This window comes from Macadamia integrifolia, unplaced genomic scaffold, assembly GCF_013358625.1.
Source record: "Macadamia integrifolia cultivar HAES 741 unplaced genomic scaffold, SCU_Mint_v3 scaffold1423, whole genome shotgun sequence".
NCBI lineage: Eukaryota > Viridiplantae > Streptophyta > Magnoliopsida > Proteales > Proteaceae > Macadamia > Macadamia integrifolia.
The window spans coordinates 144,762-172,720 of NW_024868198.1; the positions used below are offsets into that span (position 1 = coordinate 144,762).

The following is a 27,959-nucleotide window of genomic DNA, read 5'->3' on the forward strand; positions in this document are numbered from 1 at the left end:
ATGCATATGCAACATCATGGCTCGGGTTCTTGCGCTCTGCTACTCCATTTTGCTGTGGAGTATAGGCACAACTAGTTTGATAGATCATCCCATGAGTATCAAAAAAATCAGAAATATCAGTTTGAGCATATTCTAAAGCATTATCTGAACAAAAGATTTTAATAGGAATGCCAATCTGAGTCTTTATTTCATTATGAAATTTTTTTAATACATATAAAAATTCAGACCTATCCTTTAACATGTAAAGCCATGTAAGGCGAGAATGATCATCCACAAATGTCACAAAATACTGAAACCCAAATCTATTACTGACTTTGCAAGGATCCCATACATCTCAGAGTGGACTGAAGAAAATAAAGACAGACTACGAGACACAGAGCGAGATGGGAATGACACACGGTGGTGTTTCCCCAATTCACAAGCCTCACACTCTAACCTAAGAGTAGATTTAAAGCTAGGAAATAAAAGTTGTAACCTAGAAAGTGACAAATGACCTAAATGATAATGCTATTGGAAGGGAGTAACGTCTCCAATAGCTGTAGCAACATCAGAAGAGATAGGACAGCCATTGTTGAGGTAATATAATCCATTCTTTTCACACCCTCCACCAATCGTATTCCTCGTGTGAAGATCCTGAAAGACACAGTAAGAAGGAAAGAATGTTACTGAACAATTTAGCAAACTAGTTAATTGAATCACAGAGAGAAGACTTAATGGAAATTGAGGAATATGTAAGACAAAGGATAAGTTTATGGATGGGGTAGGTGGAATAGAACCATGACCTAGAACCGGTGTTGAAGCACTTTTAGCAAGGATCACAGAATTTGAAGTGGAACTAGTAGAAAAGTTCTTAAAAAGTGATGACTTACCTGTCATATGGGCAGAAGCATTTGAATTAATGATCCAATGGGTAGATTTAGTAGTAAGAAGGGTTGAGGTACTTGTGTGGGTGAGGGTAGCAGTAGATGTAGACGCACCATTGGATGTATTAGAGGATGCCTCCAGAGTGTGCAAGTTCCGGAGCAACTAATTGATGTCATTGTGCAGACTAGTAGAAGAATCCCCTAAAGATGGTGTAGGTTTAGTAGCAACTGAAGACACTGTGTCAGTACCATCATCCGACACTGCATGATTGGCCAACTGGGTTGCCCATTCTGGCTTGCCATGCTTTGCCCAACAAGTCTCAACTATATGGTTAGGCTTCCCACGGTATGTGCACTGCCGAGCAGCGCAATTAGATGGCTGTCCAGTAGGACATCGACTAGCAGAGCCACATCCTCCCCCATGACTGTGACCACGACCATGGCCACTGTTAGCAACAAAAGCAAAGTTGTCTTCGGAAGATTGATTAGGTTTGGTTGAGGAGGGGATTTGCTACAATCAGGAATAAACATCATTCAAAGTAGGAACCGTGTCACCCGTAAGTAAGTGACCCTTCACTGCCTTCAGATCATTATTCAAACCAGCCAAAAACTTGGAGACAAAAAATTCATTACACTGAGCCTTTAGCTTGTCAATATTAGTGGTTAAGGGCTGGAAAACATTGAGTTCTTCCACCATTCCCCTGAATGTACTGTAATACTCTGAAAGAGATATCTCAAACTGGAAAAACTGAAACAACTTCTCATAAATATCATAAATTCTTGTCATGTTCTTTTCTTGAGAGTATATTTCTTGCAAATCATCCCATACTCCCTTTGCAGTAGAATGGAACATGATATTGGCAGCCACATCAGATTCCATACTATTCCATAGCCAGATTACAATAAGGGCATTCTCCTTCAGCCAGTCATCATAACCAGTATCTGAAGATAAAGGTGGATCAGAAGTGGTATACTTGGGTTTTCCCTTAGCCATCAAGTACACCTTCACCGATTGAGCCCAAAGGAGGTAGTTGGAGTTACCCTTGAGCTTAACGGAGGTAATCTAGACATTAATGTTGTCTGAGGTAGAAGAGGCAGTAGTAGGGGTAGTCATATCTTTGGTCTCAGCCATAAAGATCTTCATATCTGAAAACCAGCGCAGTACTAACAGCAGAACCTTTTTTTTTTTTTAAGGAATGACACTGTTGTTTGGGGTCGATTGTTCCTAAGAATGAGAACAAGTCAACTTTAAAACACTAGCCGCATAGGGACGCAAAACAGTAGACAACAGCAACTTTAATATCAAAAGGAAATAAGCCCACAAACAGGGGCAGCAGCCATAAAAAACCAGAGAGAGAAGTCTTGACCTCAACCAGTACACATCCGAAACAAGTAATAATAGTGAAGGGACCTAGTTGTATTTATATCATGATAACCAGGTCAGAACCAGGTAGTAGATGCAGCAAAAAGGTGGCTGCGCACCAGAGAAGAGTAACGTATGGTGAAACTCAGCAGATGTTGATCAATAAAACCACTTGGTTTGATTACACAAGATCTGATACCATGTTACAATCCCAGATTCTTGTAATCACAACCAAAAAAACTGAAAAGAGAAGAAGAAGAAGAGAAGAAGAAAGAGAAGAGACCGATAGCAGTCCCAAAGTGAGAGCAGCCTGTGATCAGTCCAGAATAGGTCTGATCGCAGGTCATTATGATATATATATATATATAACATAAAAAAATATGTCCCTAATTACAATAAGGTCCCTCACATAAGGAGGCAAACCCTAAAACACAAAGTAGAACCCGATAGGACCAATAAGCCCTTATCAGGCTCAAGGATTAGCTTCAGTCTCAATAGTGGATAAAGAGATCCCACCAGAGTAGATTAGTGTGTCACACCCACCTTAGATAGGCTAAGGTATATGGCAGTAGATGTGACACCCCATGTCCAAACACAGCTGCTTGTCCAGGTGCTAGGTCATAGTAGCGCATTGAGGACAACTGGGTTGGTTGCTTGGCAAAGGGAGTGTACATAGAGGGAAAAATTAACCTAATTTGCCTATGTATACTATGCGAGGTATGAAGGTGAAATGGGCCTACTCTATGGTCCCAAGGTCACAAACACAGCTGACCTCAAGACCTAGAGTTGGTGACTGCTTGGTGGGCATATTGCAGGCTATCGATAGGTCACCTATGTCACCACCAGCCAGCCGGTGGTGCTGCACTGCTATAAACTGCATTAAGTGTCTATGGGCCCTACTGACTCACATGCATGGATCAACCAGTCCCATAGGCTGATGGGGCATCTTATACTGGTCTTATAGCACCTGACATGAAAAGCATTAGGTGGGCCCACATAGCAGTACAAGGGGTCAAATGAGTTAATTTTTAAAAGCCCCAAACCAAGCAGGCCTTAAAGGGTTAAAAAAAGAATAAAAAGGATTTCATCCTCCCATTCTCTCATTTCTCACCTTATAAAATCGGTGGAGAGAGAGAGGAGAAGAAGAGAATGGAAAGAGAAGATGGTGCATGTGCATGAGGCTGTTGTCCATGGTTGCTGCACTTGTTCCTGCTACTGTACCTGCAATTGTGGTGAGAGTATCATCTCTGATTTGTTTAATTCAGTAGCATAGATGTGCAATCAGCCAAGATTTCCCAAGCATGCATGCCAGAATTGGGAATTTTGGATTGTATGCATAGAACTTGTTGTGGTTCAGCTGCAGGGATTGCATGAGTATAATTTGCATGCCAAGATGAGAAATTTATTTCTTGTTGACTCTCAATTTAGTAGGGTGCATGTATAATCATCCAAGTTCCCAGCCATTTCCCAAGTATACAGCCACCCAGAAGTGGGAACCTTGGACTTTATACCTGGGAATTGGGCTGAATTAAATGCAGAAACAAAATCAGTTTACTATGTTTGCTGATTTTGTTGAATTGGAATATTATGTATACTGTTTTTGTAAAATTCGGGTAGTATACAGGTTTTTTGTTGTCTCTGCACTCTTTTACAGTTGGGTTTGGGACAACATGTAAGAGATTCCTTTTCCCTAAGCTAGATACCCAACTGTAGAACTTAAATTGTAGACTTACTGTACATGTAATAGAATTAGTGCACTATAATACCCCTAATTTTTCTTTGACTTAGTCCAACTCTGATCCGAAGTGATGAGTCAGCTGATGATGGGGCAGTTAAAGTCAATGTTTTTAATGGATGACGTGGTGGTCAAAATATAAACTTGTTGACCAAAGTCCAAGATTCTTTGGACTTATCACCACTCTAGTTTTGGTAACTTTTTAAATGTTTTTGAATTCTAAAATTCCTTTTTTAGACTAATACCTTTCATGGTAATTATGTGGTGATGCATAACTGCCTTTTTAGTTGTCGATCACTTATAGAAACTCCTAATTTGCCTTACCATTACTTGCCTATTATAAACCATATTAAATATTTTATTTTATCTCCCCACCTCACATTATTTTCTTATTTGGTTTATATATTTATGGTTGATTTTCAAACCCCCTTACCTATTATGCTAATTATTTAAATTCAAGCAATTATGATTTGACACCTTGATTACTATCATTTTATTTATACTAACTTAGTGATGTATTTTTCCCCTTCCTTGTGAGATTCAAATCAACGGGGACAAATTGTCTAATCAAGGGGGAAAATTGATTATCATCTTTCCCTTCCTTGTAAGACTCAAATCAAGGGGGGACAAATTATCTAATCAAGGGGGACAAATTGTATAATCAAGGGAGCATATGGGCAACACTTTTGGAGAAAGTTGATTGGCCCTTAAAGATTTTATTCCTTCTGTGAATTAGGAAGAGAACTTGGGAAATAAAAAGAGAAAAGGGTAGGTTGGCAGCATCTCACAAGGCTACAGATTTTGAAAAGAGAGAAGAAAAGAGAGAGAGAGAGAGAGAGTGGGACACCCTCATCTTTTTCCCTTCTCTTGGAGACATATAGATGGCCCAATTTGGAAAAGTGACTGAATGTGAATAGAGGGTTCCAGAAGAGGTAAGGGCAGACCTAAAATGACTATCGACATGTGGTAAGGAAAGATATGCATATGGTAAGGAAAATTGGCTTCCGGATGATGTGAAAATTGGTTGGTATCAGATTGGATACAAATCCTATAACATTCTTATAAGTATTATTGCTAGACCTTCTTAAGTTGTTGGGATTACTTGTCATATAATTTGCATGTATTTTAAGTTATTGAGAGTACTTTTATATAATTTGCAGCTCTTTTAAGTCATTGAGTGAACTTGTTATATGCACATCTTTTAAGTTATTGAGAGTACTTTTCATATAATTTGCAACTCTTTTAAGCTATTGAGGGTACTTGTCATCTGCCACCTCAGCTAAGATGGTGATTGATCCATCAAAACCTCACGAGTCCACATCAGCAAGGATAGCAACCAGCCAGCCAATGGGAAGAGTCAGTGACTATGATATAAAAAGACTTAAACTTATTTTTAAGGTATAACACTAAGAACACTCAGAGCGCTGCCTACTCCCCCTTTCATTTTTATCCGAATACTGACTTAGGCATCGGAGGCTTCTTCCCAAGGTCACCCTCTGGGCCAATTTCTTATTTATAGTTTGCATGTTCTAACTGAGCAGTAAACTGTAGCAACCATAATCGGAGTTGGACCATTATAAAAAGTATGGATGAGCCACACTCCAGCTCCAATTCAGCTCTAAGAGGGAAAGGAATCAGTGACAAATTAGGAGCATTCTTCTATGATTTCTTAAACAAAATTAGGTAAGAACTCATGGCATACATAAAACCCGAATCTAATTAACTAAATTTACTAATCCCAACTTCAATTACTAATTTACTACCATGCATGCTAAAATTTCTCCCAATTGGAGTTCCCAGAGATAGGTAAAGGCTAATGTAAAATCCTAAACTCCTACTAAATTTAGGAATTCTTCCACTGAGTACAAAATAAGTATATAGGGACTAAATTTTAGTCCCTAATTTACAGAATTCCTAACCAATTTACAAAATTCCACTGGCTGCATGCTTGAAACCCTAACCGGTTTTCATTCCTGCTTAATGAAACTACTGCACAACAATTAGGGTGGTGGAATTTTACCTTACTGAGTAAGTGTACATCGTAAAGAAGGTTCTATCAGCCCAACCTAGCAGCGTGCAACATCAACACTATGTACAGCCAAGTAGTAGCAATCTTCCAAGCTCAAATCAGCTTTAGTTTGTAGCAATTTCAGTCCTAGCAACATCTCAACTTCTAGACAGCAGCTTTGCTAAGCTCCATATGCTTGAACTACTATCCTCAATCATGATTAGCGGCAGGACAACAGCTAATTCCAAATATGGGCTGCAACCACCTTCTTGTACAATAATTTCCTTCCTTATTTCTTGTATAAGTAGTAACCTTATGCAGCCGCAAGAGGCTTCATCATTTAGCCTTCGCTTGCACCAACAACCAGCAGCAGCAGATGAAGGTGTGGCAGCAGCAATAGGGGCAGTAGCTGCAAGCCATGTTCAACTACGGCCCCCTCTTCTTCTTCGTCATCTTCTTATTGTTCCACCATACTATACAGCAGAATAATGGAACAACAAAGGCAGTTTTTGGCTTTTATGGTTCAGACCTAAGGATCGTTAGGGCCCGTTTGGCAGAACCAGTAACAATATGGGTAGCCACTGCAGTCCAACAACCAGCAGTAGTAGATAAAGGTGGAGCAGTAGCAATAGGGGCAGCAGCTGCAGTCCATGTACAACAGTCCCCCTCTGCTCCTTCTCCTTTTCTTTCTTACTGTTCCACCATAGTATACAGCAGAATAATGGAATAACAGAGGCAGTTTTGGGCAATTAAGGTTCAGCCCTGAGGGTCCTTAAGGCTTGTTTGGCTGAACCAGTCCAACTACAAAATTAGTTCTAAAATTGAATTCTAAAAACTAATTCTAAAACATAACTTATATAAAATTTAATACCCTTTAATAAACCCCACCAAATATTGACTTATTAAATTTGGATTTGGTCAGCATGATGACCCCTACATGTTGGGTAAGAGCGATGCTTGTGGGTGAAGGCATATGGGTCCCGGTAAAAAATTCTAATTTTTCCTGCATTCTGGTAGCCGAACCGGCTTGCTACTTTGATGAATGAAGTTTGGGGCAGAGCCCGGTTATGACTTACACCCTGAGATAAGAATGGTATCAGAGCCACTTCCTTCCTCCTTCTCCGGCTAAGGTCCTTCTCCGGCGGCCGGCTCTACCTGGTTAGAACCTCTGCTAGTTAAAAGGACGTTCTAGGCCACGCCCAATTGCAGGTTACTTCGTGGTTTTGGTTTTCTGGTGACAGAGAAAGAACCCTTTGAGCGATGGGTCTTCAGGCCAAGGAGTGGCCGTCTTTTACCCTGTAACGACTCGGGTTGATCTGTCTCTGAGAACTTGAACCCCAGGGGTCCTGATCGGCCTCGACTAGTCGTCTTTTTATCTATCTGAGTTTCACCGGTGGGTTGTGCTACTCGGATACTGGACTTGCTGCCTTTCTTCTGGTATGTCGCTTTCCCGCCGTTCAACCTCTTCTCGAAGCTCTGCTTCGTCGTCCTCTTCTTCTTCCTCTCGATCTTCTTCTTTTTCTTCTATTGATTCTCTGTATGAGTTTGATTACCTCCCTGAAGATCAGATCATCCCTGAGACTCCATCCCCTCTGTTAAAACCCTTATACTATCTTTCAAAAGAAGAAATCTCCTTCTTCTTCCTGGAAGACTCTTATCGCTCCTCAAAGGAAAACCCCGCCGTTGAAAGAGTTGGTTCAAGCCTCCCGGTGTGAGTTATATCACATCCCTGCCACTGATAAAGAACAGTTGTTTACTTTGGAGATTCCAACAAATCTCATTCCTGATTGGCAAAATCAGGGTTATACCCATCTCCACTTTGGTGCAATTAAATTTTCCCTTTCTTTCCATGGCAAGAAAGGTCTTCCCGTGTTCTCCCGGATTGCCCTCCTTGACAGTCGCTTTCTACGGTATGAACATGCCGTCATTGCTAATATTCAGACCACCTTGAATGCAGGAACTATATTTCTCACTCTTTACCCTAACTTCAACATAGCCCTAGCAGATCCCCATCTTCCTTCTGCCTTGAAGTTCCAGATCCAGATTTCTGGTACTCCACAGGCTCCTACGGCTTTAGCAGGAACTATCCACTATCAATTGGCTTATCGGTTACAAAATCATGCCTTTGATTTATCAAAAGGCCAAAATGAGGATGCTCTTTTCCTCTCGGTGGACTCGGACCATGTTCCAAGCCTTACCTATGTCCCTAGACAAATACCCAGAGATGATCTTTATCATCTCCTTCCTTCGTCTTGGGTTATGGCTTATGAACAACAAATGGCCACAACTCAACCTGCTCCTGTTGAACCCCTTCAGTCTACTGACCCACAGTTCATCACTCACCCCACAGGGTGAGGTTGAAATCAGATTTCCTCCCCCACAACCATTACCTTCTCCTTTTCCTTCTCAGTTTACAGGAATGATTCAAGAAAAAATTCCTATCAAATCTTTTGATGCTCAAGGAAATCCGGTGTATTATTTCTCTGATCCAGTCACTGGTCATAAGTATTTTGACCTTTGTGATTGTGACGATTGTCTCCAAGACTCTGCTGATGAAACTTATTCCTCTCGTCCCAAAAGAAAGTCTTCCCAGACTATTCTACGGGAGAGATATGAGTCGGGAGACCCTACAGTTGGACCATTGAGTACTGAAGCCCGTTATCCCTTTATGGTGAAATACGGTGCTCCTCCTTTGGAACCTCTTTATGTTCCTCCACCTCCGGTTTGTCAACCTCCCCCACCTGTTCATGCACCCTCTCCAATCGTCCCTCCTTATTGCATGCATACCCTAGGATCTTCTTCTTCTTCTGCACCCCTGCAGAATTTTCCTGGTCCTGCCGACTATGGTCCTGATTCTCATGGTGTCCGTCATGTATGGAAGGTCAAATCCCCTTTTTTACCCTCTGGGCAACAAAAAGAGATTTCTCAGGCTGAAGCAGCTTTAAATTGGTAAAATGAAAATGCCATCGTCGAAAACCAGTACCTTGAACGTATCCTTGCTTCTACTCAGCATACCCACACTACTGTTGGCCGGTATAATCAATTACTTCAATCTCTTAAAGCTGAGATGGATCAAGTTTACACTGAACTTGCTGGTATTGCTTCCTCGACTGCTAATACGACCCAGGTCTTTGCTCTTATTGGACAAAAAGAGAAACATCTCAAGTTTCTTGAGGCTCAATTACACAGTCTATTACAAGCTCCACCTCAAGTAGCCCCCGGCTTCTCCGGTAGTTGCTTCTCCTAGATCCTTCCCACTTGAAGAACTGAAGGCACTACAGCGTCAGTCTATTACAAGCTCCACCTCAACTGTACTATTTCTCTGATCCAGTCACTGGTCATAAGTATTTTGACCTTTGTGATTGTGACGATTGTCTCCAAGACTCTGCTGATGAAACTTATTCCTCTCGTCCCAAAAGAAAGTCTTCCCATACTATTCTATGGGAGAGATATGAGTCGGGAGACCCTACAGTTGGACCATTGAGTACTGAAGCCCGTTATCCCTTTATGGTGAAATACGGTGCTCCTCCTTTGGAACCACTTTATGTTCCTCCACCTCCGGTTTGTCAACCTCCCCCACCTATTCATGCACCCTCTCCAATCGTCCCTCCTTGTTGCATGTATACCCCAGGATCTTCTTCTGCTCCCCTGCAGAATTTTCCTGGTCCTACCGACTGTGGTCCTGATTCTCATGGTGTCCGTCATGTATGGAAGGTCAAATCCCCTGTTTTACCCTCTGGGCAACAAAAATAGATTTCTCAGGCTGAAGCAGCTTTAAATTGGCAAAATGAAAATGCCATCGTCCAAAACCAGTACCTTGAACGTATCCTTGCTTCTACTCAGCATACCCACAGTATTGTTGGCCGGCATACTCAATTACTTCAATCTCTTAAAGCTGAGATGGATCAAGTTCACACTGAACTTGCTGGTATTGCTTCCTCGACTGCTGATATGACCCAGGTCTTTGCTCTTATTGGACAAAAAGAGAAACATCTCAAGTTTCTTGAAGCTCAATTACACAGTCTATTACAAGCTCCACCTCAAGTAGCAACATCCAGTCGACAGCAACCTTTACCATTGGCAGTTCCTACTATGTCCTCTCAGGATCCTTTCACCATATATGCTACCCCGGCTTCTCCGGTAGTTGCTTCTCCTAGATCCCTCCCACTTGAAGAACTGAAGGCACTACAGCTTCAGCAACGCAATCTGAAGCCCAGGCCACAGCTTAAACCAGTCCCCTTTGATAAACCTTCTCCTCCACCTTTTCAACCATACCCTATGACTGTAACCTATCCTGCACCTTCGCCACCTATTTCCACATATCCATCACCTTCACCTTCACCTCCTCGAACTAAGACCAAAGATCCTCCCATAGGTGCCATAACTCCCTCTGGTGATGAGGTCTTAACTGAGCTTCTCACCACCCTAGCCCTTCATGACCCTAAACCTATTCCCTCTTTTATGAATACAGGTCCAGATCCACCTCCTGTCCCTTATCCTGCACCTCCAAATGTTGAAGCGCCAGCGCACCTGTCAAAACCAGCTTGACAGGGGAAGGTAAGGTCGCACTGATATAGTCGCAGTGGGCGGCCTCGCTGAGCGATGTGGGATTATGCATTCGAACAGTGCCACTGCCACATCGACACAACTTCCCCTCCCCACCGCCCGGCTCTGATACCAGATTGAGCGCCAGCGCACCTGTCAAAACTGGCTTGACAGGGGAAGGTAAGGTCGCACTGATATAGTCGCGGTGGGCGGCCTTGCTGAGCGATGTGGGATTATGCATCCGAACAGTGCCACTGCCACATCGACACAACTACCAAAAATCAGGTCCAGCAATTCCTTGGTATAGTTAATTACATGACAAAGTTTCTTCCTCAACAAATCACACATACCTCTGTGCTTCATCAGCTCTTGAGAAAGAAAGCTCCTCCTTGGTTTTCTGAACACTCAGCAGCTATCCAAGCTCTGAAACAATTATCTACAAGACTTCCCTGTTTACAGATTCCTTCTGATGGACGACGTGTCCTTCAAACTGATGCTAGTGACACTCACTGGGGTGCAGTTCTCCTTGAAGAAGCCCCTGATTCCAAAAGAACTATCTGTGGTTACAAGAGTGGCTCGTTTAAACCATCTGAAGCTCATTATCATTCCACATTCAAAGAAATTCTTGCAGTCAGGCGAGGTATTGAAAAATTCCAGTTTCATCTCATTGGACACAGGTTCCTCATTGAACTAGACATGTCAAGTTTCCCTCGAATGCTTGAATATGATAACGCACACTTCCCAATGATCAACTCCTACGATGGGCTCAATGGTTCTCAAAGTGGTCCTTTGACATCAAACACATAAAAGGAAAAGCAAATGTTTCGGCAGACTTCCTTTCTCGCCCTACTTCTACCTTTTCTGTAATCCCAATCCTTTACCCATTAACACCAGGTGCCTCTACCTCATCTTCCTCCCAGCCTTAGCCTCAACCCAGCCATAACCTTTGCTGTGCTATACCCCCTCACCTTCCCCCTGAAATCCTTCATACCTTAACCTACAAAGCAGTCCTTACTTACAGTAAGCATACAACCATTCAGCTTTTAGAAATAGCCATTCGTCAAGAAGGCCTATTTCTTGCTGGTTCTTCCTTTCACCCAGAGTTTCCCTACCTCACAATTTTTACCTTTAACTCCTTCCATGACCTACAAGAGTTACCTTCTATCTTTAAGTGCATTTTTTGGCACTTATGTACAGCCTACACCATAGCCTTAAGCTTCCCTCTTCAAACCATCCAATTTATGTGTATGCGTTGGTGGTCTCCTCTCAATCCACATCGACCAAACCTAACCATCTTCCAATTTCTCCAGCTCTTTGCTCCCATAGAAACCTGGTTTCATCTTTTCACCTCTTTACTCCCACAGTCTGATCCTCCTGATTCCCCGATGCACTACATCACTATTCTATTCCATCGACCTCCAGCCATCCTCCAAACAACTGATCCTCCAGACAACCTACACCCCTGCCATTACATACACTACACAAAAGATTACCATGTGTTTGGAACAAAGCCTTATGCACTCTTCACCACCAGAAACCAACATGGTTCAGAATGGAGACAGTTTCTTCATACTAAGTGTAGAGTGAATGATATCCAGCCTCATCAAGTTCCAGCTCCCCTTCTTCACACTGTTAATTCCGCTTGAGAACTACATCAGAATGGTCAACTTCCTTGTTCTCACCTTTCTCCCTTGATGGATGCCTATGACGATTGGCTGGTTGATAAATCTGCGTTCTACCCAACCAGCAGTTCATCTGATCCGGATACCGATTAGTATGAGTATGTATACCAGTGTGTATGAGTGTCTGTTTGTATGATACTAATTAGTATAAGTATGTATACCAGTGTGTATGAGTATGTATACCAGTGTGTATGAGTGTCTGTTTGTATGTACGTATGTAAGTCTGTATAACTGTATGTATGTCGACACTACCGACATACAGTCCCACATACCATGTGAAGTCCATGTGAAGTCCATGTGAAGCCACATGTCTTGGGTCCCACATGTCTTTTGTACATGTCTCTTGTATCCTCGGCTATTTAAAGCCTTTGACGAATGAAGTTTGGGCCAGAGCCCGATTATGACTTACACCCTGAGATAAGAATGGTATCAGAGCCACTTCCTTCCTCCTTCTCCGGCTAAGGTCCTTCTCCGGCGGCCGGCTCTACCTGGTTTGAACCTCTGCTAGTTAAAAGGACGTTCTAGGCCACGCCCTATTGCAGGTTACTTCGTGGTTTTGGTTTTCTGGTGACAGAGAAAGAACCCTTTGAGCGATGGGTCTTCAGGCCAAGGAGTGGCCGTCTTTTACCCTGTAACGGCTCGGGTTGATCTGTCTCTGAGAACTTGAACCCCGGGGTTCCTAATCGGCCTCGACTAGTCGTCTTTTTATCTATCTGAGTTTCGCCGGTGGGTTGTGTTGCTCGGATACTGGACTTGCTGCCTTTCTTCTGGTATGACTCTTTCCCGCCGTTCAACCTCTTCTCGAAGCTCTGCTTCGTCGTCCTCTTCTTCTTCCTCTCGATCTTCTTCTTTTTCTTCTATTGATTCTCTGTACGAGTTTGATTACCTCCCTGAAGATCAGATCATCCCTGCGACTCCATCCCCTCTGTTAAACCCTTATACTGTCTTTCCAAAGAAGAAATCTCCTTCTTCTTCCTAGAAGACTCTTATCGCTCCTCGAAGGAAAACCCCACCTTTGAAAGAGTTGGTTCAAGCCTCCCGGTGAGAGTTATATCACATCCCTGCCATTGATAAAGAACAATTGTTTACTTTGGAGATTCCAACAAATCTCATTCCTGATTGGCAAAATCAGGGTTATACCCATCTCCACTTTGGTGCAATTAAATTTGCCGTTTCTTTCCATGGCAGGAAAGGTCTTCCCGTGTTCTCCCGGATTGCCCTCCTTGACAGTCGCTTTCTACGGTATGAACATGCCATCATTGCTAATATTCAGACCACCTTGAACGTAGGAACTATATTTCTCACTCTTTACCCTAACTTCAACATAGCCCTAGCAGATCCCCATCTTCCTTCTGCCTTGAAGTTCCATATCCAGATTTTCGGTACTCCACAGGGTCCTACGGCTTTAGCAGGAACTATCCACTATCAATTGGCTTATCGGTTACAAAATCATGCCTTTGATTTATCAAAAGGCCAAAATGAGGATGCTCTTTTCCTCTCGGTGGACTCGGACCATGTTCCAAGCCTTACCTATGTCCCTAGACAAATACCCAGAGATGATCTTTATCATCTCCTTCCTTCATCTTGGGTTACGGCTTATGAACAACAAATGGCCACAACTCAACCTGCTCCTGTTGAACCCCTTCAGTCTACTGACCCACAGTTCATCACTCACCCCACAGGGTGAGGTTGAAATCAGATTTCCTCCCCCACAACCATTACCTTCTCCTTTTCCTTCTCAGTTTACAGGAATGATTCAAGAAAAAATTCCTGTCAAATCTTTTGATGCTCAAGGAAATCCGGTGTATTATTTCTCTGATCTAGTCACTGGTCATAAGTATTTTGACCTTTGTGATTGTGACGATTGTCTCCAAGACTCTGCTGATGAAACTTATTCCTCTCATCCCAAAAGAAAGTCTTCCCAGACTATTCTACGGGAGAGATATGAGTCGGGAGACCCTACAGTTGGACCATTGAGTACTGAAGCCCGTTATCCCTTTATGGTGAAATACGGTGCTCCTCCTTTGGAACCTCTTTATGTTCTTCCACCTCCTGTTTGTCAACCTCCCCCACCTGTTCATGCACCCTCTCCAATCGTCCCTCCTTATTGCATGCATACCCTAGGATCTTCTTCTTCTTCTGCACCCCTGCAGAATTTTCCTGGTCCTGCCGACTATGGTCCTGATTCTCATGGTGTCCGTCATGTATGGAAGGTCAAATCCCCTTTTTTACCCTTTGGGCAACAAAAAGAGATTTCTCAGGCTGAAGCAGCTTTAAATTGGAAAAATGAAAATGCCATCATCCAAAACCAGTACCTTGAACGTATCCTTGCTTCTACTCAGCATACCCACAGTACTGTTGGCCGGCATACTCAATTACTTCAATCTCTTAAAGCTGAGATGGATCAAGTTCACACTGAACTTGCTGGTACTGCTTCCTCAACTGCTGATACGACCCAGGTCTTTGCTCTTATTGGACAAAAAGAGAAACATCTTAAGTTTCTTGAAGCTCAATTACATAGTCTACAACAAGCTCCACCTCAAGTAGCAACATTCAGTCGACAGAAACCTTTACCATTGGCAGTTCCTACTATGTCCTCTCAGGATCCTTTCACCATATATGCTACCCCGGCTTCTCCGGTAGTTGCTTCTCCTAGATCCTTCCCACTTGAAGAACTGAAGGCACTACAGCGTCAGCAACGCAATCTAAAGCCCAGGCCACAGCTTAAACCAGTCCCCTTTGATAAACCTTCTGCTCCACCTTTTCAACCATACCCTATGACTGTAACCTATCCTGCACCTTCGCCACCTGTTTCCACATATCCATCACCTTCACCTTCACCTCCTCGAACTAAGACCAAATATCCTCCCATAGGTGCCATAACTCCCTCTGGTGATGAGGTCTTAACTGAGCTTCTCACCACCCTAGCCCTTCATGACCCTAAACCTATTCCCTCTTTTATGAATACAGGTCCAGATCCACCTCCTGTCCCTTATCCTGAACCTCAAATGTTGAAGAGATGGATGGTGATCAGGATGATCCTATGGTCCATAAGCCTGAACCTCCTGAACCTCAACCTCCTCCTCACCCACCTTATGCTCCATTTTCAAACCAAGACCCCAAGCAGTTCTTTACCTTGGATGATGTCCCTGTTTCAAAATGGGCTTCTAAGTTTGCTGATTTTCATGCCTGGATTAATGCTGAACTTCTTCAAGAAGGTGCTACATCTGTCATTGTTCTGACTAAGTTTGTTGCTCGACTACAAGGTAAACTCAGGGAATGGTATTTAGCTCTTGGTGGGTACATACAACTCCAACTTGTTCAACTTCCTGAAGGCCAGTTCATCACAGTTCTATATCAAGAATTTCTTGGTCCTGTCTCGAATGATATTACAAAGGCTCGTGAAGAGTTTTTACAGTTGAAGTGTTGTTCTCTAGCTCATCCAGATCTTGACAAACACTTCTCCCGCATGACCGACAGATTCCATAAGATTGGTGGCCTTGATGATGAGAACCTTAAACAGATCTTTTTGAACTCCTTCCAGACCCTCTTGGTGCTGATACTCTCCAGTTTCTCCGCAACCAGAACATCACCTTGGCATCCTGCAATATTGGTTCTCTTACAGCTCTTGACAAACTCTGTAATGTCAAGAAAATCTGGACAGAATTACAATCAAAATCTGACAAGGTCTCTTCTACCTGCGACACTTCTTGGATGAAGATCAAGTGTAAAAGTTCTGATCACTCTTGTGATTGTCCTACAAAGAAGCCTTTCCATCATAAGAAGATCTTTCATTCTTCCCAAAATTGCTGGACCTGATTTTTGGTCAGGGGACCTTCAGGAAATTGCTGGAGAGATGTAGCAATATGAGGTTGAAGTTCATATTTTCCATTGGTAATAGTAACGCCAAGAAAATCAATGGTAGAAACACCAATTTGCATTTTCTTTGGGGAGAGCATGATGCCATAGTCTTGAACAATCTGATGGAAGTGCTGGAGGAGACATAGATGTTCAGCCTGTGTAGAGGAAAACAGAAGAATGTCATAAATATAGATCAGGGCATGATCTTGAATGGGAGAAAATATCTGCATCATGGCATGCTGAAATATTGATGGAGCCGTCTTTAGTCCAAACGGCATAACTGTCCACTATAAATGATAACCAGGGACACAAAAATCTATCTTCGGCCTATCTTCAGAGACAATCCCAAGTTGCCAAAATCCTGCTTTAAGATCAAACTTGGAGAAGATAGTTGCAGAGGCTGATTGAAGTAATAGTGCCGGGCGAGTTGGTAAGGGGAACTTATCATCAGCCAGAAAGAAATTCAGAGGCCGATAATTTATCACCATTCTCATCTTACCATGGATCTGTTCTGTTCTTTTGTTCACATAGAATGCCTGACATGCCTATGGAGACACAGTTGGTTCTAACAATCCTTGAGCTTGGAGTTGTTGGAGTTCTTGTACTGCAAGTGTCAAATGTTCTGGAGTCATACCAGGATGGCTGGCTTTTGTTGGATTGACATCTTCATTTTTCTTAAAAGGTAAGGAGATGAAGAACTTGGAATTCTGCCAGAGGGGATGAGTACATTTGGTCAGGAACTTAGTGTGAGAATCTGCACAGGAAGTGTGCAGAAGTTTTCCTGTAAATTCATCAAACGGAGTAGGACCTGTATCTGTTCCTGCAAGAAATATGTTAGAAAAAGGGGACCAGGGGAGAATTTGTTGTTTATACACAAGACCATGGGGTGTCCATTTAAGGGGTAGATGACTCAGGACATCAAAACCTATGATGAGGTCTTTTCCAGGACAGTGGGAGCCTAACATAACATGGGTGAATGAAAGGGTTGGAAGAAGTTGGATTTTAATGGGCTGTTTAGTGACAAGGGTGATATAAAAGGTTTCACCATTAGCTGCTAAAAAAGGAAGAGGGGGTTCTTGAGGTTTCCATAAATAGTTTGGGAGGACTTTTGGAGATAAGATGGTCGTTGCAGCACCTGTATCAAGGAAGGCTATTAGACGAACTGGTTTAGCATAAGGTTCAGGGATTAAGGTTACTGCAGCATGAGGTAAGGTGATAGATTGACAGGGAAGAGGTGTTTGAGTTGGGGAGAGGAAAGGGATAACCTGGTAGAGGGGATCAGAATCCTCGGACTCGGAAAGAGAAGACTCTGGGTCTGAGTCTGTAAGGCAACTTGGATTACCTTCATCAGGGTAATCAATAGCAAATAAGGAGAGGTCAGTGGGTTCTGCATCCAAAGAGTACAGAGACTCAAGGTCAGCATCTTGTAGATCATTATGATGGAGGGAAGCAAGCATATGGAGTACTTTTTCCTTCTTGCGAATATTAGGACAGTTTTTAGCAAAATGTCCATCTTTTCCACAAATGAAGCAAGAAGTATTCTTGTTCTTTCCTCGAAACTGTTTTTTATGGAGGAACTTCCAGTGAGGTTCAAACCGTCTAAACCGAGAAGGCTTAAAAGGAAACCATTTCTTGTGCTTCTGGGAAGAATGAAAGATCTTCTTATGATGGAAAGGCTTCTTTGTAGGACAATCACAAGAGTGATCAGAACTTTTACACTTGATCTTCATCCAAGAAGTGTCGTAGGCAGAAGAGACCTTGTCAGATTTTGATTGTAATTCTTTCTAGATTTTCTTGACATTACAGATTTTGTCAAGAGCTGTAAGAGCAAAGCTATACAGAGAGCCAATACTGCAGGATGCCAAGGTGATGTTCTGGTTGCGGAGAAACTGGAGAGTATCAGCACCAAGAGGGTCTGGAAGGGAGTTCAAAAAGATCTGTTTAAGGTTCTCATCATCAAGGCCACCAATCTTGTGGAATCTGTCGGTCATGCGGGAGAAGTGTTTGTCAAGCTCGGGACGAGCTAGAGAACAACACTTCAGCTGTAAAAACTCTTCACGAGCCTTTGTAATATCATTCGAGACAGGACCAAGAAATTCTTGATATAGAACTGTGATGAACTGGCCTTCAGGAATTTGAACAAGTTGGAGTTGTCTGTACCCACCAAGAGCTAAATACCATTCCCTGAGTTTACCTTGTAGTCGAGCAACAAACTTAGTCAGAACACTGATAGATGTAGCACCTTCTTGAATAAGTTCAGCATTAATCCAGGCATGAAAATTAGCAAACTTAAAAGCCCATTTTGAAACAGGGACATCATCCAAGGTAAAGAACTGCTTGGGGTCTTGGTTTGAAAATGGAGCATAAGGTGGGTGAGGAGGAGGTTGAGGTTCAGGAGGTTCAGGATTATGGACCATAGGATCATCCTGATCACCATCCATCTCTTCAACATTTGGAGGTGCAGGAAAAGGGACAGGAGGTGGATCTGGACCTGTATTCATAAAAGAGGAAATAGGTCTAGGGTCATGAAGGGCTAGGGTGGTGAGAAGCTCAGTTAAGACCTCATCACCAGAGGGAGTTATGGCACCTATGGGAGGATATTTGGTCTTAGTTCGAGGAGGTGAAGGTGAAGGTGATGGATATGTGGAAATAGGTGGCGAAGGTGCAGGATAGGTTACAGTCATAGGGTATGGTTGAAAAGGTTGAGGAGAAGGTTTATCAAAGGGGACTGGTTTAAGCTGTGGCCTGGGCTTCAGATTGCGTTGCTGACGCTGTAGTGCCTTCAGTTCTTCAAGTGGGAAGGATCTAGGAGAAGCAACTACCGGAGAAGCCGGGGGCTACTTGAGGTGGAGCTTGTAATAGACTGTGTAATTGAGCCTCAAGAAACTTGAGATGTATCTCTTTTTGTCCAATAAGAGCAAAGACCTGGGTCGTATTAGCAGTCGAGGAAGCAATACCAGCAAGTTCAGTGTGAACTTGATCCATCTCAACTTTAAGAGATTGAAGTAATTGAGTATGCCGGCCAACAGTACTGTGGGTATGCTGAGTAGAAGCAAGGATACGTTCAAGGTACTGGTTTTGGATGATGGCATTTTCATTTTTCCAATTTAAAACTGCTTCAGCCTGAGAAATCTCTTTTTGTTGCCCAAAGGGTAAAAAAGGGGATTTGACCTTCCATACATGACGGACACCATGAGAATCAGGACCATAGTCGGCAGGACCAGGAAAATTCTGCAGGGGTGCAGAAGAAGAAGAAGANCTTGACAAACACTTCTCCCGCATGACCGACAGATTCCACAAGATTGGTGGCCTTGATGATGAGAACCTTAAACAGATCTTTTTGAACTCCCTTCCAGACCCTCTTGGTGCTGATACTCTCCAGTTTCTCCGCAACCAGAACATCACCTTGGCATCCTGCAGTATTGGCTCTCTGTATAGCTTTGCTCTTACAGCTCTTGACAAAATCTGTAATGTCAAGAAAATCTAGAAAGAATTACAATCAAAATCTGACAAGGTCTCTTCTGCCTACGACACTTCTTGGATGAAGATCAAGTGTAAAAGTTCTGATCACTCTTGTGATTGTCCTACAAAGAAGCCTTTCCATCATAAGAAGATCTTTCATTCTTCCCAGAAGCACAAGAAATGGTTTCCTTTTAAGCCTTCTCGGTTTAGACGGTTTGAACCTCACTGGAAGTTCCTCCATAAAAAACAGTTTCGAGGAAAGAACAAGAATACTTCTTGCTTCATTTGTGGAAAAGATGGACATTTTGCTAAAAACTGTCCTAATATTCGCAAGAAGGAAAAAGTACTCCATATGCTTGCTTCCCTCCATCATAATGATCTACAAGATGCTGACCTTGAGTCTCTGTACTCTTTGGATGCAGAACCCACTGACCTCTCCTTATTTGCTATTGATTACCCTGATGAAGGTAATCCAAGTTGCCTTACAGACTCAGACCCAGAGTCTTCTCTTTCCGAGTCCGAGGATTCTGATCCCCTCTACCAGGTTATCCCTTTCCTCTCCCCAACTCAAACACCTCTTCCCTGTCAATCTATCACCTTACCTCATGCTGCAGTAACCTTAATCCCTGAACCTTATGCTAAACCAGTTCGTCTAATAGCCTTCCTTGATACAGGTGCTGCAACGACCATCTTATCTCCAAAAGTCCTCCCAAACTATTTATGGAAACCTCAAGAACCCCCTCTTCCTTTTTTAGCAGCTAATGGTGAAACCTTTTATATCACCCTTGTCACTAAACAGCCCATTAAAATCCAACTTCTTCCAACCCTTTCATTCACCCATGTTATGTTAGGCTCCCACTGTCCTGGAAAAGACCTCATCATAGGTTTTGATGTCCTGAGTCATCTACCCCTTAAATGGACACCCCATGGTCTTGTGTATAAACAACAAATTCTCCCCTGGTCCCCTTTTTCTAACATATTTCTTGCAGGAACAGATACAGGTCCTACTCCGTTTGATGAATTTACAGGAAAACTTCTGCACACTTCCTGTGCAGATTCTCACACTAAGTTCCTGACCAAATGTACTCATCCCCTCTGGCAGAATTCCAAGTTCTTCATCTCCTTACCTTTTAAGAAAAATGAAGATGTCAATCCAACAAAAGCCAGCCATCCTGGTATGACTCCAGAACATTTGACACTTGCAGTACAAGAACTCCAACAACTCCAAGCTCAAGGATTGTTAGAACCAACTGTGTCTCCATAGGCATGTCAGGCATTCTATGTGAACAAAAGAACAGAACAGATCCATGGTAAGATGAGAATGGTGATAAATTATCGGCCTCTGAATTTCTTTCTGGCTGATGATAAGTTCCCCTTACCAACTCGCCCGGCACTATTACTTCAATCAGCCTCTGCAACTATCTTCTCCAAGTTTGATCTTAAAGCAGGATTTTGGCAACTTGGGATTGTCTCTGAAGATAGGCCGAAGATAGATTTTTGTGTCCCTGGTTATCATTTATAGTGGACAGTTATGCCGTTTGGACTAAAGACGGCTCCATCAATATTTCAGCATGCCATGATGCAGATATTTTCTCCCATTCAAGATCATGCCCTGATCTATATTTATGACATTCTTCTGTTTTCCTCTACACAGGCTGAACATCTATGTCTCCTCCAGCACTTCCATCAGATTGTTCAAGACTATGGCATCATGCTCTCCCCAAAGAAAATGCAAATTGGTGTTTCTACCATTGATTTTCTTGGCGTTACTATTACCAATGGAAAATATGAACTTCAACCTCATATTGCTACATCTCTCCAGCAATTTCCTGAAGGTCCCCTGACCAAAAATCAGGTCCAGCAATTTTGGGAAGAATGAAAGATCTTCTTATGATGGAAAGGCTTCTTTGTAGGACAATCACAAGAGTGATCAGAACTTTTACACTTGATCTTCATCCAAGAAGTGTCGCAGGTAGAAGAGACCTTGTCAGATTTTGATTGTAATTCTGTCCAGATTTTCTTGACATTACAGAGTTTGTCAAGAGCTGTAAGAGAACCAATATTGCAGGATGCCAAGGTGATGTTCTGGTTGCGGAGAAACTGGAGAGTATCAGCACCAAGAGGGTCTGGAAGGAGTTCAAAAAGATCTGTTTAAGGTTCTCATCATCAAGGCCACCAATCTTATGGAATCTGTCGGTCATGCGGGAGAAGTGTTTGTCAAGATCTGGATGAGCTAGAGAACAACACTTCAACTGTAAAAACTCTTCACGAGCCTTTGTAATATCATTCGAGACAGGACCAAGAAATTCTTGATATAGAACTGTGATGAACTGGCCTTCAGGAAGTTGAACAAGTTGGAGTTGTATGTACCCACCAAGAGCTAAATACCATTCCCTGAGTTTACCTTGTAGTCGAGCAACAAACTTAGTCAGAACAATGACAGATGTAGCACCTTCTTGAAGAAGTTCAGCATTAATCCAGGCATGAAAATCAGCAAACTTAGAAGCCCATTTTGAAACAGGGACATCATCCAAGGTAAAGAACTGCTTGGGGTCTTGGTTTGAAAATGGAGCATAAGGTGGGTGAGGAGGAGGTTGAGGTTCAGGAGGTTCAGGCTTATGGACCATAGGATCATCCTGATCACCATCCATCTCTTCAACATTTGAGGTTCAGGATAAGGGACAGGAGGTGGATCTGGACCTGTATTCATAAAAGAGGGAATAGGTTTAGGGTCATGAAGGGCTAGGGTGGTGAGAAGCTCAGTTAAGACCTCATCACCAGAGGGAGTTATGGCACCTATGGGAGGATATTTGGTCTTAGTTCGAGGAGGTGAAGGTGAAGGTGATGGATATGTGGAAACAGGTGGCGAAGGTGCAGGATAGGTTACAGTCATAGGGTATGGTTGAAAAGGTGGAGCAGAAGGTTTATCAAAGGGGACTGGTTTAAGCTGTGGCCTGGGCTTTAGATTGCGTTGCTGACGCTGTAGTGCCTTCAGTTCTTCAAGTGGGAAGGATCTAGGAGAAGCAACTACCGGAGAAGCCGGGGTAGCATATATGGTGAAAGGATCCTGAGAGGACATAGTAGGAACTGCCAATGGTAAAGGTTTCTGTCGACTGAATGTTGCTACTTGAGGTGGAGCTTGTTGTAGACTATGTAATTGAGCTTCAAGAAACTTAAGATGTTTCTCTTTTTGTCCAATAAGAGCAAAGACCTGGGTCGTATCAGCAGTTGAGGAAGCAGTACCAGCAAGTTCAGTGTGAACTTGATCCATCTCAGCTTTAAGAGATTGAAGTAATTGAGTATGCCGGCCAACAGTACTGTGGGTATGCTGAGTAGAAGCAAGGATACGTTCAAGGTACTGGTTTTGGACGATGGCATTTTCATTTTTCCAATTTAAAGCTGCTTCAGCCTGAGAAATCTCTTTTTGTTGCCCAGAGGGTAAAACAGGGGATTTGACCTTCCATACATGACGGACACCATGAGAATCAGGACCATAGTCGGCAGGACCAGGAAAATTCTGCAGGGGAGCAGAAGAAGAAGAAGATCCTGGGGTATACATGCAACAAGGAGGGACGATTGGAGAGGGTGCATGAATAGGTGGGGGACGTTGACAAACCGGAGGTGGAGGAACATAAAGAGGTTCCAAAGGAGGACCACCGTATTTCACCATAAAGGGATAACGGGCTTCAGTACTCAATGGTCCAACTGTAGGGTCTCCCGACTCATATCTCTCCCGTAGAATAGTCTGGGAAGACTTTCTTTTGGGACGAGAGGAATAAGTTTCGTCAGCAAAGTCTTGGAGACAATCGTCACAATCACAAAGGTCAAAATACTTATGACCAGTGACTGGATCAGAGAAATAGTACACCGGATTTCCTTGAGCATCAAAAGATTTGACAGGAATTTTTTCTTGAATCATTCTTGTAAACTGAGAAGGAAAAGGAGAAGGTAATGGTTGTGGGGGAGGAAATCTGATTTCAACCTCACCCTGTGGGGTAAGTGATGAACTGTGGGTCAGTAGACTGAAGGGGTTCAACAGGAGCAGGTTGAGTTGTGGCCATTTGTTGTTCATAAGCCGTAACCCAAGACGAAGGAAGGAGACGATAAAGATCATCTCTGGGTATTTTTCTAGGGACATAGGTAAGGCTTGGAACATGGTCCGAGTCCACCGAGAGGAAAAGAGCATCCTCATTTTGGCCTTTTGATAAATCAAAGGCATGATTTTGTAACCGATAAGCCAATTGATAGTGGATAGTTCCTGCTAAAGCCGTAGGAGCCTGTGGAGTACCAGAAATCTGGATCTGGAACTTCAAGGCAGAAGGAAGATGGGGATCTGCTAGGGCTATGTTGAAGTTAGGGTAAAGAGTGAGAAATATAGTTCCTGCGTTCAAGGTGGTCTGAATATTAGCAATGACGGCATGTTCATACCGTAGAAAGCGACTGTCAAGGAGGGCAATCCAGGAGAACACAGGAAGACCTTTCCTGCCATGGAAAGAAAGGGCAAATTTAATTGCACCAAAGTGGAGATGGGTATAACCCTAATTTTGCCAATCAGGAATGAGATTTGTTGGAATCTCCAAAGTAAACAACTGTTCTTTATCAGTGGTAGGGATGTGATATAATTCACACCGGGAGCCTTGAACCTCTGCTAGTTAAAAGGACATTCTAGGCCACGCCCTATTGCAGGTTACTTCGTGGTTTTGGTTTTCTGGTGACAGAGAAAGAACCCTTTGAGCGATGGGTCTTCAGGCCAAGGAGTGGTCGTCTTTTACCCTGTAACGGCTCGGGTTGATCTGTCTCTGAGAACTTGAACCTCGGGGGTCCTGATCTGCCTCGACTAGTCATCTTTTTATCTATCTGAGTTTCGTCGGTGGGTTCTGCTGCTCGGATACTAGACTTGCTGCCTTTCTTCTGGTATGTCTCTTTCCCGCCATTCAACCTCTTCCCGAAGCTCTGCTTCGTCGTCCTCTTCTTCTTCCTCTCGATCTTCTTCTTTTTCTTCTATTGATTCTGTACGAGTTTGATTACCTCCCTGAAGATCAGATCATCCCTGAGACTCCATCCCCTCTGTTAAACCCTTATACTGTCTTTCCAAAGAAGAAATCTCCTTCTTCTTCCTGGAAGACTCTTATCGCTCCTCGAAGGAAAACCCCGCCTTTGAAAGAGTTGGTAAGGGATTGCACCACTAGCTTTCCTAACCTTTGGGTTCTTGAATCCACCTATTATAGGACTGGTTCCACTCATTTTTGGTTATTTTTATGCTCCTTTCTTAGCCCATGAATTAGCCAAATTCCCTCTCTCCCACTACTGTATATAGGGATCCATGGCAGAGTAGCCTACCTTCTTATGCCAACTAAGCGATAACACTAGGGTTAGTTGCTTCCAGTTAAGGGTGTTACAACATCATTGGTAGACTTCAAGTGTATGATATGTACCACGCTCGTCTAAGGGTGAGAATATTTGTTTTATTATGCTAGGAACCCAATTCCTAAGATATAATATTCTATCTATACTAACTGCTCTCTTACTTATTTCTTATATTGTTTTGTCCGATAGGTAATTTGAAGAACATGTTTGTTCTAAACTGTCTCAGACTCAACTATTTTATATCAAGATACAAACTGATAGAAATCCTACAACGTTCTTATAAGTATTATAGCTAGACCTTCCTAGAGGAAATTACACTCCCCTCCCCTATATGTTTCAAGTATTACACTTGGAGCCCCTCTGAAGTTTGAAGTTACAACCGCACCCTATACTATTATCTCTGTTAGAATTTTATGTTAAATGACCCATTTACCCCCTTCCCCTTTCTTTATAAAGCACTCTCTTGAGAGCCGATTGAGGGTTCATCAATTTGGAATTCTTGAAGCCGTTGGAGGGAGAGAGGTGCCTAACTCCGATCTCTGATCGAGGGTTCATCAATTGGTCAGATCACCTGAATCGATTGAGGTGCTCATATTGTGAAGGTAAGAACACCTCTTTTTCACCCTTCTTCCACCTGAATCGAATGAGGTTTCCATCCCAATTTACTGATAGAAGAAATACCCACTGGTAGTGATGCTTTTGTCTCTCTCCCACCTCCCTCCCCGGTTGAAAACTGAAATTTTTTTGACTTAATGAGGCAAATAACCCAACAAGAATCCTCCAAATTGTTTCTCCCATACTAATTTAACAGGAGCTGGACCATTATAAAAATTAAGGATGAGCCACACTCTAGCTCCAATTCAGCTAAAGTGGGGAACGTAAAAAATATCAGTGTCGAATTGGGAGCATTCTTACATGTTGTTCTAAACTGTCTCGGACTCAACTATTTCATATCAATATACAAACTGATAGAAATCCTACAATGTTCTTATACGTATTATAGCTAGACCTTCCTAGAGGTAATTACACTCCCCTCCCCTATAAGTTTCAAGTATTACACTTAGACCCCCTCCAAAGTTTGAAATTACAACCGCACCCTATACTGTTAACTCTATTAGAAGTGTGTGTTAAATGACCCATTTACCCCCTTCCCCTTTCGTTATAAAACACTCTATTGAGAGCCGATCAAAGTTTCATTAATTTGGAATTCTTGGAGTCATTGGAGGGAGATAGGTGCTTGACTCCGATCTCCGATCGAGGGTTCATCAATTTGTACGATCACCTAAATTGATTGAGGTCATATTATGAAGGTAAGAACACCTCTTTTTCCCCCCTTCTTCCACCTAAATCGATTGAGGTTTCCATCCCAATTTACTGATAGAAGAAATACCCACTGATAGTGATGCTTTTGTCTCTCTCCCTCCTCAATCCAAGTTAAAAACTCAAATTATTTTGACTTAAAGAAACAAATAACCCAACAAGAATCCTCCAAAATAATTCAGAAAGGAACTATTCCAAAAACTCCGGCAGATTCCATTCAAACAATTGAAAGAAACCCAGCAAAAAATTCTGCAAAAATCCATATTTATTGAAAGAGAAAATGAAAATTTCAGGTCAATAATTTCACAGACGGTCCAGGAAGACAGCCACGACGAGGGAAATGAGAAAAGAAACTGAAATTGAAGGAAGTAGAAAATGTAAAGTCCGTTTGTATGAGGATGAAAGGGCCTTCAGCCCTGCACATGAACTTATGAATAAAAAAAGCTTTTTGCTCATTTAGTTCTGTAGATCTCAGACCAGTCTTTGTGGATTAGAGAGGGATTCTTGCTTAGTGGATTCTACGTGGATTACTGTGGGATTCAGCATAGAATCCGGTGGGATTACTAGTTCATATTCTTATTTTCATCTCTCCATCGATCAGGTTAGTTTTTGGCAACTTTTCTTTATCTTGTGCAAGTTATTTCTCTCTCTCTCTCTCTGTCATCTTTATTCTAGTCACTTTAATTTCATTCTGTTCTTCTAATTAGTGTCAGGCTTTCAGCCATAGTATATCGTTATTTTCTATTCTGTTTTTCTTGTTCCTTATTCTAGTCTCAGATCTGTTTTAAACCTTAAAATCCCATTGATTTCTAAGAGTCCAACTTCTACTCTGTTCCGATAATTCTCAGTTCGGGTTCAGTTTTCTCAATTCTGATTTCAGACAACTGATGAGCTCTCTTATTGCTGTTATTCCATTACATCAGATCTATATCAGATTCTGTTTTGAACCATTTAGAGCAAGCTATCGAATTCTGATTTTCTGTCAGAATTTTAGTTTCATATCTTAAGAAACTAAAATTCTGATAGACCATCAACCGTGACGTTTACACTGAAATTATCAAAAACAGTTGAAACATAATCCTGCCCAGAAAACAAAAATCAAACAGAACCCATAAGAAATCAAAATGCGGTTAACATAAAAACGAAAGTAAAAGAGCGCACACAGCCAAAGAAGGGGGAGGTGGGGGGGGGGGGGGGGGGAAGAGAGTACACTTGGGAAGGTGTTGCTAGTGTAGGAGATTAGAAGATGAGTCTTCCCAACAGCTCCATCTCCAACCGTAACACACTTGATGAACCTGGAAGTGCCCATCTCATCATTCCTAGCAAGCGCTGAACAAAAATCATGAAACAGGAAACTCAAACCCACAACCATCCTGATCACCTACAGTCAATTGTTGCCGGCAAGGTGTATGGCGCAGCTGTTGTTGCCGGCGGTCACTCCTACAACAGGTTAAATTCTTTCTTTCTCTCTCTCTTTATTTTTTTCTCCTCTTTCTTTGTGTGTACTCTTACAGAGGCAACAACCATAGCGACCAGTCTATTCCACAGGGTGGTATCAAGGGTTTTAGCTTCGGCCTCAACGATAGTACGCTCTCGAGCACACGCCTCCGAAGCTAAAGCCCAACAGATTAAAGCAAAGGCACATGACTCTTGTAGAAACAAAGACAAACCCCAGAAGGATAGTAATAAGTTGGGGATATTTTGGGGCTCTTAAAGAAATTGTAATTCACTTAATGGTTCCTCACTCACGGTC

The 27,959-nt window shown here is 42.5% G+C and overlaps 1 protein-coding gene across 1 annotated transcript; it reads right to left on the reverse strand.

Moving 5' to 3' along the window:
• Positions 1 to 452: 452 nt before the first annotated feature.
• Positions 453 to 27,941, reverse strand: LOC122063684 (rho-related GTP-binding protein RhoJ-like). Its single transcript, XM_042627381.1, has 2 exons — positions 27,417 to 27,941; positions 453 to 633 (listed from the first exon to the last, which is right to left on the reverse strand). Exons 1-2 carry the CDS (start codon positions 27,576 to 27,578, stop codon positions 508 to 510), a joined length of 288 nt encoding a protein of 95 aa, XP_042483315.1. The 5' UTR covers positions 27,579 to 27,941; the 3' UTR covers positions 453 to 507.
• Between the last annotated feature and the right edge of the window lie 18 nt (positions 27,942 to 27,959).